The 13,360-nt window shown below is 40.7% G+C and overlaps 1 protein-coding gene across 1 annotated transcript; it reads left to right on the top strand.

The window, feature by feature from the left end:
- The first annotated feature begins 1,781 nt into the window (after nt 1-1,781).
- On the top strand, nt 1,782-12,206 carry TLR10 (toll like receptor 10). Its single transcript, XM_024731694.1, is given in 2 exon segments — nt 1,782-2,158; nt 9,135-12,206. A coding segment is annotated over 1 exon segment (2,436 nt). The 5' UTR covers nt 1,782-2,158; nt 9,135-9,223; the 3' UTR covers nt 11,660-12,206.
- Nucleotides 12,207-13,360: the final 1,154 nt, after the last annotated feature.

Here is a 13,360-nt window from a genome sequence, read left to right on the forward strand (position 1 = left end):
GGAGGCAACAAAAGGGGGGAGGCCCGGTTCCCCAAAAAAAAAAAAAAAAAAAAAAAAAATTTATTTATTTGGCTGCATTGGGTCTTAGTTGTGGCATGTGGGATCTTTAGTTGCGGCATGCAGGATATCTCAGTTGTGGCATGCAAACTCTTAGTTGCATCATGTGAGATCTAGTTCCCTGACCAGGGATCGAACCCAGGCTCCCTGCATTGGGAGCACGGAGTCTTAGCCACTGGACCACCAGGGAAGTCCCTAGACTCAGTTTTAAATCTTGACTCCAACTCTTACCAGATGATGGCCTTGGGCAAGTTTCTTATTCTGACTGAACCAGATTCATCATCTGTCAAATGGGAATCATATATATGTTCTATGTCTTTTGTAGTGAGGATTAGCCAATATCTTATTTGCAATACTTTCTGCACTTAGGAAGAATGCAAGCTATAGCGATCACAACGATGATGATGATGATGACACAGAATACTACTCTCTAACTTGGCTTGACTTGTTTCTGGAAATTAAAAATAAGTAAAGAAACTTCCCCATTCACTGAGAGTGTAGAATGTTTAAAAATGTTGGGCTATGAGAAAGGGAAGAATATGTCTTTGGACATGAAAAACCCCAAGTGATTATTTTTTCTTGAGAGGGCTGTATAGAATATGTGTACCGATCAGAGTCGTTTGAGGATTTCTGAGATGAAAGAAATTTTAGAGCTTATCCAACAAGCTAACAACACTCTCTCCAATATTTCCGACGGGCATGCATCCAGCACCTGACTTCATGTGTATGTGAATGTAGACATGTTTGTATATGTTTAGGTGGGCAGAAGAGCAGACTGTTTTTTTGTTTTTCTTTATAGTTATTCATTGTATGATTTTATCCCTACAATATATGCAGAAATACATACAATTTTACTAAAGAACCTCAACATAATTGTGAAAAAAATTTTGTGTTAAGGACCCCCCAGTTTTACATTTACATAAACCTATTATAATTGTCCATTTAAAAACTGACCATCACGCACCTGTGGACAAATCCATTTGGAAATTTTCATCTTCCTTAGTGATCTCCAGCAGTGTCATTGGAACCTAAAGTCAAGTATAAATAAAACCTCAAAAAATTGTTGCTTTGAAAAAAATTGATCTGTTCTCTGCAGTCTACATTAAAAAATGTCATGCTTGTTTTACCACTTCGTTTCAAGACAAGGCCTCTAATTAACCCCTTTCCACTCTCTTCCAGTCAGATTGCTGAAACTTTGGAGCCACCATTCCTATTTCTTCTTATTATCACTTGGCCTTCCCACCCAATTTGATGGGCAGCATGACTGATTCGAACCTTGAAGTGAAGCAGCATCAAAGTGCTCTAAGATGCTGTGGGAAACAGTATGGCAGTTCTGCAAAAATTTAAATGTAGAATTGCCATATGATCCAGCAATTCCACTTCTAGGTATCTACCCAAAAGAACTGAAAGCAGGGACTTGAACAGATATTTGTACACGTCCGTGTCCATAGAAACATTATTCACAATGGTCAAAAGGTGAAAACAACCCAAATACCCATTGATGGGTGAATGGATAAACAAAATGTGGTATATACATACAACAGAATATTATTCAGCCTTAAGAAGGGAAGGAAGGAAACTGTGATACATACTACCACATGGAAGAACCTTGAACACATTATGCTAAATGAAAAAAGCCAGTCACAAAAGGACAAATATTGTGTGATTCCACTTATCTGAGGTACCTAGAGTAGGCAAATTTATAGAGACAGAAAGTAGAATAGTGGTTACCAGGGACTGAAGAGAGGGAGAAATGGGAGTTACTGCTTAATGGATATAGAGTTTCAGTGAGGGACGATGAAAAGGTTCTGGAGATGGGTGATGCTGATGGGTGAACAACTATGTGGATGTACTTAATGCCACTGAACTGTGCACTTAAAATGGTTAATTTTACATTATGTGTATTTTACTGCAATTCTTTCAAAAGTGATCTAAGATTGTATGAACTCACGCAACATGTAATGCCACCAGTATGCAGTAGAGGGCAAAGGAGCGTAAGCTTCACAGAAAAGCTTGATTCAATCACTCCTCCAGCCAATTCTAGTCCTGTCTATGAATCGTCCACACCTGCAGCTCTGACGGAGACGCTGCAAGCCTGAGGGTAAGAACTCTTTAGTTTTGTCTGCTGTTAACACTCATGAAAACGAAATAAGGGCTGCATGGTCTTTTCTAAAGAAAATGGGAGGAAAGTAGATTTGTTCCGATTTTCAGATTTTTCAGACTTATTCAGTAAATGGGAGGAAAGCAGCCTTGTTCAGATTTTCAGTATTTATTATTTTGCCTATACTAATCTAAATGTTAATGATTAGTGAGTGACCTTGGGCTTACTATTGATCACTATTGATCTGAGGAATTGTCTTGCAGGTGCTTGAGGGTTTGGGTTTCCAGAAATTTATGACACCTAGCAGAGTATCAATAGCTTCGGAGAGAGGCACATAAGGTAGGAAGAGAGGAAGAGGCCACAGTGACAACTAGTCCCGGCAACGGAATTAGCCTCGGTAATCACACCCTAAGCTCTTTCATTTCAGAGTTTGAAATGCCTTCCATTTGGGTTCCCAAGGAACCAGATAGGTCTGCGTTCAAATTCATGCTCTACCGCTTATTCACTGGCTCACCTTGGGCGAGTTACTTAACCTCTGAGTTTTAGCTCCTCCTTTTGTAAAATGGAGATAAAAGTATCCATCATTTTGTTGGGTTGTTGAGAGGATTGAACAAGATAATGAATGTATGGAAAGCATTTAGCCCCGTGCCAGGCAAACAGGAAACGCTCATAAAATGTCAGTCTGTCTTACTCTTATGTTGTAAAGATTATTCAACATTCGATGGGTTTTTAACCCCTTCTCCATTTTTTGTTTTTGCATCATTGGGAAAAGAGAAATTAGATGTTTAAGTATTCTTTGGCAAGCCACCAATAATCATTTCATGGTGTCTTTTGACTTGGACTTTTAAATGATAAACTATTAAAGAAAGTCATTCTGTTTTTCACCTGCTTTCAGCACCCAGTAACAGTAGCATGACTATGATAGTAACATATTTATTGACTGCATCTTTCATCAAAAGTTTGTCCTATTTTTAAAAATGCTTAAATGAAATGCCATAATTTATACGCATTGCCTGAGAGAGAGGACCTTTTTATTTTACTATATTAAGAGAAGTTCAGAAAGAGTTAGTTCCTCTCACTTCTTTAGAATAAGTTTCAGATGAGGTTGTGGTATTGGGCAGAGAGAAGAGTAAAACATGGGTAAAACATGAAAGCTATGACATCTCAACTTAGGGGATTCCAGATAAAGCAACTGGGTTGCTTTAGCTCCTAGACATAGCATTTTTCAAGGGCCATAGCTCCTAGACATAGGAGCAACTTAAAGTAAGTCGCTATGAACTGAAGTACTCTGTGAGATAATAATGTTAAAAACACCTCATCTTCTTAATGACTATAACTGCCAATGTCCTACCAAGCCACACTGGAACCCGAGACAAGAGGAAAAATCAGTAATACTAACCCTGTCTTTATGAAAAAATTTTGACATTTTGTTCATTATGGATTTTATATTAATTTAAAGATATTTTATTAAAATATTATTTATCTTGATTACTGAGTTACTTGGTGCCTCTTAAAATATGTGCCTGAAATCACCCTAGTCTTGGCCCGGATAACTGCTACCATTTGTGATATGCTAGGTGTGATGCCAAGTGGTTTATATACATTATCTCTTTGATGCCTTAGTGATCAATTCCTATCACTAGACTCATTCTCTGATTATTATGCATTGCATCATAACAGGAATTCATAACTCCAATTAATTCATCTGATACATATTTTTGAGAGCATATTATGTACCACATTGTGCTAAGGAATAAAAAATTGAGATAATTCACTTACTCATATATACATTAATGTATTTACTGAGCACACGCAACGTACCAGGCACTATTCTCTGTGCTGGGAATACAGAGATGAGCCAGAATGTCGGACCCCTTCTCTCATGGGTGTGAGCAGTGGGGAAGTAATCAACAAACAAATAAATGAACAAAAGTTTCAGATAGTGGTAAGTGCTCTATTTTGTAGAGAAATAAAATAGGATGAAGGGAATGAACACCAAGTTAATCTAAACGGCCTTTTTTTCCCATTTAAAAAAATTATTTATTTTGTTTATTTATTTTTGGCTGCGTCGGGTCTTCGTTGCTGCATGTGGGCTTTCTCTAGTTGCGGCGAGCGGGGGCTACTCTTCGTTGTGGTGTGCAGGCTTCTCATTGCGGTGCCTTCTCTTATTGCAGAGCACTGGCTCTAGGCGCGCGGGCTTCAGTAGTTGTGGCTCGCGGGGTCTAGAGCGCAAGCTCGGTAGCTGTGGTGCACGGGCTTAGTTGCTCCGCAGCATGTGGGATCTTCCCGGACCAGGGCTCGAACCTGTGTCCCCTGAACCAGCAGGCGGATTCTTAACCACTGCACCACCAGGGAAGTCCAAAATGGCCTCTTTAGATTAGGTGGCCAAATCAGGTTCCCTAGAGGAGATAAACTTTAAGCCAAGACCTAAATGGTAAGAAAGATCCAGCCAAGGAAAGATGAGAGAAGAGCATCCCAAGCTGAGGGAAAAGCTAGGGTAAAGGCCCTGAGGTTGGAGCAAGCGTGATGTGGCCAAGGAACAAAGAGAGGGGCAGTATGATTGGAGTGCAGAGGGTCAGGAGAAGAGTTATATGAAACGAGATCCCAGAAGGAAGCAAGACCAGCTCCTGGGAGACGTTATAATCCAGTATTGGGAGTTTGGATTTCATTCTAAGTGCAATAGTACATTAGGTAGGACATAGGCAGGGTGCTGTAACAAGGGACCCCAAAATACAGTGGCTTCAACAAGACAGTGCTCTACATAATGGCTCAATCCATGTCAATCCTTGTAAGTAACTGACCTAAAACCTAAGTTGGATGGCACTTGCAGACTTATTCACTGGATTCCTTGAACTGTGTATAAGGAAACGTTAAAGACTCAGTATGACGTAGTGAGCTATAATTTCATTGATTAATATATTATAGTGTATTTTGAAAACAGATTTATCTTGACTCACCCTAGAGAGACAAGATAGCAGAGTGGCTAAGAGCCCAGGCTCTGCACTCACCATGGGTTAAGTTGTGACTGTGAGGCAGTTACAGGGCCTCTCTGAGAGCCACCTTGTCTACCTGTAAAGGCTGAACAGTGATAGCACCTACCTTTCAAGGTGGTGGTTGTAGGAATCAATCTACAGAAAGTCAGTGAATGGTAGTTGTTATCCAAAAAGATATCAGGTGGCCACTGCCTCATTTGCATGAGAGTCAATATGGCGTGGAGATGCTACTAGGCATGCTGAATATATGGATTAAAATTATGGTATTGGCAACTAATTTATTTTGCTGGATTCCTAAAATCTGGAAAATAACCATGGACATAAAGTTATATCACAGAGACTCTTTTTTTTTTTCTCCAGTACGCGGGCCTCTCACTGCTGTGGCCTCTCCCGTTGCGGAGCACAGGCTCCGGACGCGCAGGCTCAGTGGCCATGGCTCACGGGCCCAGCCGCTCCGCGGCATGTGGCATCTTCCCGGACCGGGGCACGAACCCGTGTCCCCTGCATCGGCAGGCGGACTCTCAACCACTGCGCCACCAGGGAAGCCCGAGACTCTTTTTTTATGTTGGAATTTGTTCTTATTTTGATCATTGGATGGTATATTAAATGTTACAGAAAAAGGAGATGACCAAGAAAGGGCTGCATGGGATGGACTGGAGGAAACAAACATGGAGGGACTATCTCAGTGGAAAAGTGAAAGGTCAGTTCTGGGCCCGCCCCTCCTCAGCCCCACCCCCAACCAGTGCCTTTCATGGTCCTCTTCCACTGAGGGCACAATGGACAAGGAATATCAAAAATCAACATTCTCGGGCTTCCCTGGTGGCGCAATGGTTGAGAGTCCGCCTGCCGATGCAGGGGACAGGGGGGGGAGGGCCCCAGAAAACAAAAAAAAAAAAAAAAAAAAAAAAATCAACATTCTCTCTTCACACTCACGTCACAGGATGCTTGACATGACATTTCGGTTTCCCTTTTCCTATTTTCTATGAAACAATTTTATAAAGTATTTTCACTTGTAAGTTATCTTAGGAAATATCAACGTGTTTTCCAGAATTTCTTCACTTCAACAAGAACAACCACAACAATAAAATCAGACAGGTTCTAGAGAAAGAAAAATCCAGCTGAGAGCGAGTAATATTCCAGGTATCCTTTTGTGTTGGCTCTGCCAGTTTTTCTCCCCACCATCCCTGCACGGGTGCATACACACACACACACACACACACATGCACACAGCTTCTCAGAACAACGGGACAGCATGAACAGTACAGAGAAGTCTCACTACACCGTGAGTTTGTCTCTTGTTCCTCCTGCTTGTCTATGGGAGTGACCAGTCTGAGGGAGACTGAGGGTCAATGTGTATTAAACACATGCAAGTAGAAGCAGGAAAACTCTCACCACTGCTAGTTACCTTCCCTTGTGTTTTCAGAGTTCCTGGTGTGGGAGGACGTAAAGGTGAAGAATTTACTAATTTAATAGCAGAATCTAACCACTTCTCACCACCTCCCTCTCTACCTTCTTTCTTGCATGAATTATTCCATAGTGTCCCGGGGCTCTTCCCTGCCAGGTTTGTGCCCTTCCAGTCATTTCCAACAGACAAGCAGAGGACTCATTAAGATGTATGCCAGAATCTGCCACTCCTCTACTCTACATCCTGTACTCGTTTCTTATTTCAGTCAGAGGAAAATTCCCAATCCTTACAAGGTCTGATGTCTTCAATCCACCTCCCCCAATTCCACAAGTCATTCCTCACATTTTCCAAACATGTCCCCCCGCCATCAGGTCTCTGAACTTGTACCTGCTCTCTCTCTCCAGAATACTCTATCCCCAGACAACAAGTGGCTCACTTCCTCACTCCCTTTAGATCTTTGCATGAAGGTCCTGTGAGGCCTTTTTAGACCATCCTGTACAAAATATCACTCCCCAGTCACCCTCAGGTCCCCTCATTTACTTTCTTTCTAGCCCTGATCACCACCTAACAGATAAATTTATTATTTTGTGTATAGTCTCTCCTTTCTTACCCCTTACTAGAATATAAACTGAGTCAGAAGAGAAATTCTATCTGTTCTATTCACTGTTATAGCCTCAGTGGCTAGAAAAAGTGCCTGGCAGAGTAGGTACTCAATAAATATCTTGAATAATAATATGAAATTCTTAGTTCTCCAACCACCTCTGTTCTGTGTCTAATCAAACACTTGAAGCCTGACTCTTCTTCCAAAATCCTCAGAATTCTGCATCCATGAGTTTCTTCATCTATAAAATGTGGGTAATAGTACTTCTCTCCCAGAGTTTTGTGATGGATAAGTGAGATAATATACGTGAAGTGTTTAGTATATCTCCTAGCACCTCAAAACGCTTCAAGAAATGGAAATTCTTTCTATCATTATCCCTATCTGGCAGTGATCCAGATTGCTTTTGCCACCAGCCTAAAGACATATGGAGGCACAAGGACAGGAACCATGTTTATTTCCATGTTTTGGACCTTCTATACACATGGGTAAGTGTTACTGAAAGTCAGATATTCACTCAAGAGACTCTCTATGTTCACAAATACAAAGTTGAAGAACAACTTCATGGCATTAATTCAGGGGCCCACAGCATTCAGTGATGAAGAATTACTTTCACTGAGAACTTATGTCCACACAAAAACCTGTACACAGATATTTATAGCAGCTTTATTCATAATTGCTAAAACTTGGAAGCAACCAAGATGTCCTTCAGTAGGTGAATGGATAAACTGGGGTACATCCAGACAATGAAATATTATTCAGTGCTAAAAAGAAGTGAACGATCAAGCCATGCAAAGACATGGAAGGAACCTAAGTGCATATTACTATGAGAAAGGAGCCAATCTGAAAAAGGAACATACTGTATGATTCCAACTATATGTCATTCTAGAAAAGGCAAAACTATGGAGACAATAAAAGGACAAGTGGGTGAGCTTCCCTGGTGGCGCAGTGGTTGAGAGTCTGCCTGCCAATGCAGTGGACACAGGTTCATGCCCTGGTCCGGGAAGATCCTACATGCCGCGGAGCAACTGGGCCCGTGAGCCACAACTACTGAGCCTGCGCGTCTGGAGCCTGTGCTCCGCAGCAAGAGAGGCCGCAATGGCAAGAGAGGTCGCAACAGTGAGAGGCCCGCGCACCACGATGAAGAGTGGCCCCCGCTTGCCACAACTAGAGAAAGCCCTCACACAGAAACGAAGACCCAACACAGCCAAAAATAAATAAATAAATTTATTAAAAAAAAAAAAAAAAGACACATGGTTGCCAGCGGTTATGGGGTGGGTGGAGGATGAATTGGCATAGAGGATTTTTAGGGAAATGAAAATACTCTGTATGATACCATAATGATGAATACACGTCATCATGTATCCATAATGTATCCAAACCCTTAGCATGTACAACACCAAGAGTGAATGACAGCATAAACTATGGACTTTGCCTGATTATGAGGAGTCAATGTAGGTCCATCAGTTGTAACAAATGCACCACTCCACTGTGTGTGTTGATAATGGGGGAGACTGTGCATGTGTGGAGGCAGGAGGGATATGGAAAATCTCTGTGCCTTCCTTTCGATTTTGCTGTGAATCTTAAATTGCTCTAAAAAAATCTTAATTTTTAAAAATTTATTTTCATTTCCTTAAAGCTTTCAGGCTATCAAAAGGGGATGTGGCAGGGGGTTGTTGAATATGACCTAGCAACGCAGTTCCTAATTTGAACTGGGTGAAAGGAACTTCTGCCAACTATTATATATCTATCTCCCTTCTGGGAATCCTGACTTGCCTCAGTGATGGGGGTGTGACACAGTACCTGGCTTGGAAATCTATAAAGCCAAGCTCTGAGATCAAGGCAAAGACTCCATAAATGGGTTGGAACCCTAATCCAGATTCTTGGTGAATACAGTCAGATGTTGGCATTAAAAAAAAAAAAATCCTACAGGATTTAACAAATCACATAACCACTTAACATTATATGTTGTCTTTCCAGAATTTGAACTCATCTTCCTCATTCATATGAGGTGATGTGTGAAAAAACGTCATCTGAGGTGAACCAGCGATAAAAGCCTCAGAATTACAATGAAACATATCAGAAGCATTTACGTATTTTGTAGTATTGTTACGTCAGTGCATAGTGGGGCTTCAAAGCTGCCAGAAGAAACAGAATTGACCACCAACTGCTCAAACGCATCTTTAAGAAAGGTTCCTGAAGACTTGACCCCAACCACAACCATACTGGATTTGTCCTACAACCTCCTTTTTCAACTCCAGCGTTCAGATTTTCATTCCTTCTCTAAACTGAAAGTTTTGATTCTATGCCATAACAGAATCCAAGAGCTGGATATCAAGACCTTTGAATTCAACAAGGAGTTAAGATATTTAGATGTGTCTTACAACAGACTGAAGAGTGTAACTTGGTTCTCGCTGGCAGGTCTCAGACATTTAGATCTGTCCTTCAATGACTTTGACACTGTGCCTACCTGCGAGGAGACTGGCAACATGTCACACCTGGAAATCCTAGGTTTGAGTGGGGCAAAAATACAAAAATCAGATTTCCAGAAAATTGCTCATTTGCATCTAAATACTGTCTTCTTAGGATTGAGAACTCTTTCTCATTATGAAGAAGGTAGCCTGCCCATCTTAAACACAACAAAACTTCACATTGTTTTACCAATGAACACAAATTTCTGGGTTCTTTTGCGTGATGGAATGAAGACTTCAAAAATATTAGAAATTACGAATATAGATGGCAAAAGCCAATTTGCAAGTTATGAAACTCAGCAAAATCTTATTTTAGAGAATGCCAAGACATCCACTCTGTTACTTAATAAAGTTGATTTACTCTGGGATGATCTTCTGCTTATCTTCCAATTTGTTTGGCATACGTCGGTAGAATACTTCGAGATTCAACATGTGACGTTTGGAGGTAAGGTTTATCTTGACCACAATTCATTTGACTACTCAAACACTGTAATGAGAACTATAAAATTGGAGAATGTACATTTCAGAATTTTTAATATCCCACAGGAGAGAGTCTACTTGCTTTTTACCAAAATGGATATAGAAAACCTGACAATATCAGATGCGCAAATGCCTCACATGCTGTTCCCTATATATCCTACGAGATTCTAATATTTAAATTTTGCTAACAATATCTTAACAGATGACGTGTTTAAAAAATCTATCCAACTGCCTCATTTGAAAACTCTCATTTTGAAGGACAATAAATTGGAGACACTTTCCTTGGTGAGTTGCTTTGCCGGCAACACATCCTTGAGGCACTTAGATCTGAGCGAAAATCTGTTACAACATGAAAATGATGAAAACTGCTTGTGGCCAGAAACCTTGATCACCATGAACTTGTCATCCAACAAATTTGCTGATTCTGTTTTCAGGTGCTTGCCCAGAAATATTCAAATACTTGACTTGAATAATAACAAAATTCAAACTGTCCCTAAAGACATTATTCACCTGACATCCTTGCGAGAGTTAAATCTTGCATTTAATTTTCTAACTGATCTTCCTGGGTGCAGTCATTTCAGAAGACTCTCAGTTCTGAACGTTGAAATGAACTTAATTCTCAGCCCATCTCTGGAGCTTTTCCAGAGCTGCCAGGAAGTTAAGACTCTAAATGTAGGAAGAAATCCATTCCGATGTACTTGTGAATTAAGAGATTTTATTCAGCTTGAAAAATACTCAGAGGGCATGATGGTTGGGTGGTCAGATTCATACATCTGTGAATACCCTTTGAATCTAAAGGGGACTCAGTTAAAGGATGTTCATCTTCCTGAAATATCTTGCAACACAGCTTTGTTGATTGTCACCATTGTGGTTATCATGCTAGTTCTGGGGACGGCTGTGGCCTTTTGCTGCCTCCACTTTGATCTGCCCTGGTATCTCAGGATGCTAGGTCAATGGACACAGACATGGCACAGGGTTAGGAAGACCAGCCAAGAACAGCTCAAGAGAAATATCCAATTCCATGTGTTGATTTCATACAGTGAACATGATTCTGCCTGGGTGAAGTATGAACTGATTCCCAATATAGAGAAAGAAGATAGTTCTGTCCTGATTTGCCTTCGTGAGGGAAACTCTGACCCTGGCAAGAGCATTACTGAAGATACCATAAACTGCATTGAGAAAAGTTATAAGTCCATCTTTGTTTTGTCTCCCAACTTTGTCCAGACGGAGTGGTGCCATTATGAACTCTACTTTGCCCATCACAGTCTCTTCCATGAAAGTTCTGATTGCATAATTCTTATCCTACTGGAACCCATTCCGCTCTACTGTATTCCTACCAGGTATCCTAAGCTGAAAACTCTCATGGAAAAGAAAGCATACTTGGAATGGCCCAAGGATAGGCGTAAGTGTGGCCTTTTTTGGGCAAACCTTCGAGCTGCTATTCGTGTTAATTTATTAGAAACCAGAGAGATGTGTGAACTGCAGACATTCACAGAACTGAATGAAGAGTCTCGAGGTTCTGCAATCTCTCTGATAAGAACAGACTGCCTATAGAGTCCCACCCACCCCTAGGGAAATCGGGACCTGAATATACTGTTAGGATATAAATTGATACAACCTTTATGATGGCAATTTGGCAATATCTATTAAAATGAAAAATTATCATTCCTTCATGTCAGTTCCTTGAAGGAGCTCTAAGAATGTATCCTATAGAAATGCAATTTGCAAAGGTTTATGTAAAGAAGGTATTCATCCTGGCATTGTTTGTAATCATGAAAAATTAAAAACAGCTCAAATGTCCACAAAATAAGGATCGATCTAACAAATTATAGTACATTAATGTAACAGAATATTACACAGCCATTAAAAAATGAGGTAGCTCTATATTTTCTGGTATGGAGAAAGTTATATTTTGTTTTATACATTGAAATAGAAGTCTAAAGGAGTATATACCCGTACATTGGTGTAGGTGGTTAGGGTTTGGATTACAGGGAGCATTTGGTTTCTATGTTGTATATTTCTGTAATGTTGGAGTTGCTTAGAATGAATCTATACTTCTTTTGCAAGCAGAGAAAACAATAAAGATAATGTTAAAAGCCTACACATCCTACTCATTTTGTTTGATCGTCCCTTCTAGCCTCACAGTTCATTGAAAGAAAACAAGCTGTCTTGAATTTTGCAAAATTATATTTCACAAACAAACATCAAGAACAAACACGTTCTTTCCCTATTGGCTCACCCACATGATAAAGGAAGGAAGTGCCTTTAAGATCTGACACCAATCACCTCTTGCACCCTTGCAACCTATCATTGAACCCTATCAAATTATTGGCCTTTTCCCAGAGCACTCATCTCCTTTCATGCCCCCAGACTCTAGAACTTGACATCATGTCTGCCTGTGATACCTTTCCTGACTTAGTTCGTTTAGGAAATCTTACATATCCTTCAGGCGCAATACAAATGTCGACTCTTCTTTGAAACTTTCCTCATTTTTTCCCCCAAGCATGATGTTCCTCTATTCTCTACAACACTTGGGACATATTTTCATCACCAAACTGATGCTATATCTTTAAAAAAACATCCCTTTCTTACTCTTCTATGAGCTCCTCAAAGGTGAGGACAGACTTCCCTCTGCCCTTGTATCACCGGCAGTTTGCTCAGTCCACGGTTCAGAAAAGATGCTCAATGAATGTTTATGGAATGGACATTGGGTTAGCTAGAGGAACTTAGTAGGGACTCAACTGGCTTCAGGATAGAGAGTGGAATTTGAAGGCAAATTCTGAGAAGCTGAAGAGGAAGAGCAGGAATAGGTGAAAGGAAGAGAAGACTGAGAACCCAGAATTGACGGATTCCTGAGTACAGCTTGAATCAGGTGAATTTGCCAATATTTGGTTGTTCTTGACTTACAAAAATATCTATTTCAGCTCATTCAAGCTAATAAAACCAATCTCCTAAGCAGGCTAAAATTGGGCTCTGCATCTACTGTATTTCCTTATAGTTTGTGGTCGTATGAATTCCTCACACTAGTAGCCATTAAAAAAAAGTGGACTCAAGAAGGTCAGCCTGAGAGTGTAGGGAGAAGGCTGGTGTCAATCTAGAAGCCAGGTTGTACTTCCATTTGGCCGATGGCCAGTCTGCTCTGAGGAGCTCGAGTTCAGCAGCCCTGAGGCTGAGTGTCTCTCTTCTTCCTTCCTGGTGAGCCTTGGTCTGTCTGGTAGAAGGGGAAGCCCGAGGAAACCTCAGTGGAGAGATGGC

This window comes from Neophocaena asiaeorientalis, unplaced genomic scaffold (genome assembly GCF_003031525.2).
Source record: "Neophocaena asiaeorientalis asiaeorientalis breed wild unplaced genomic scaffold, Neophocaena_asiaeorientalis_V1.1 scaffold39, whole genome shotgun sequence".
Taxonomy (NCBI): domain Eukaryota; kingdom Metazoa; phylum Chordata; class Mammalia; order Artiodactyla; family Phocoenidae; genus Neophocaena; species Neophocaena asiaeorientalis.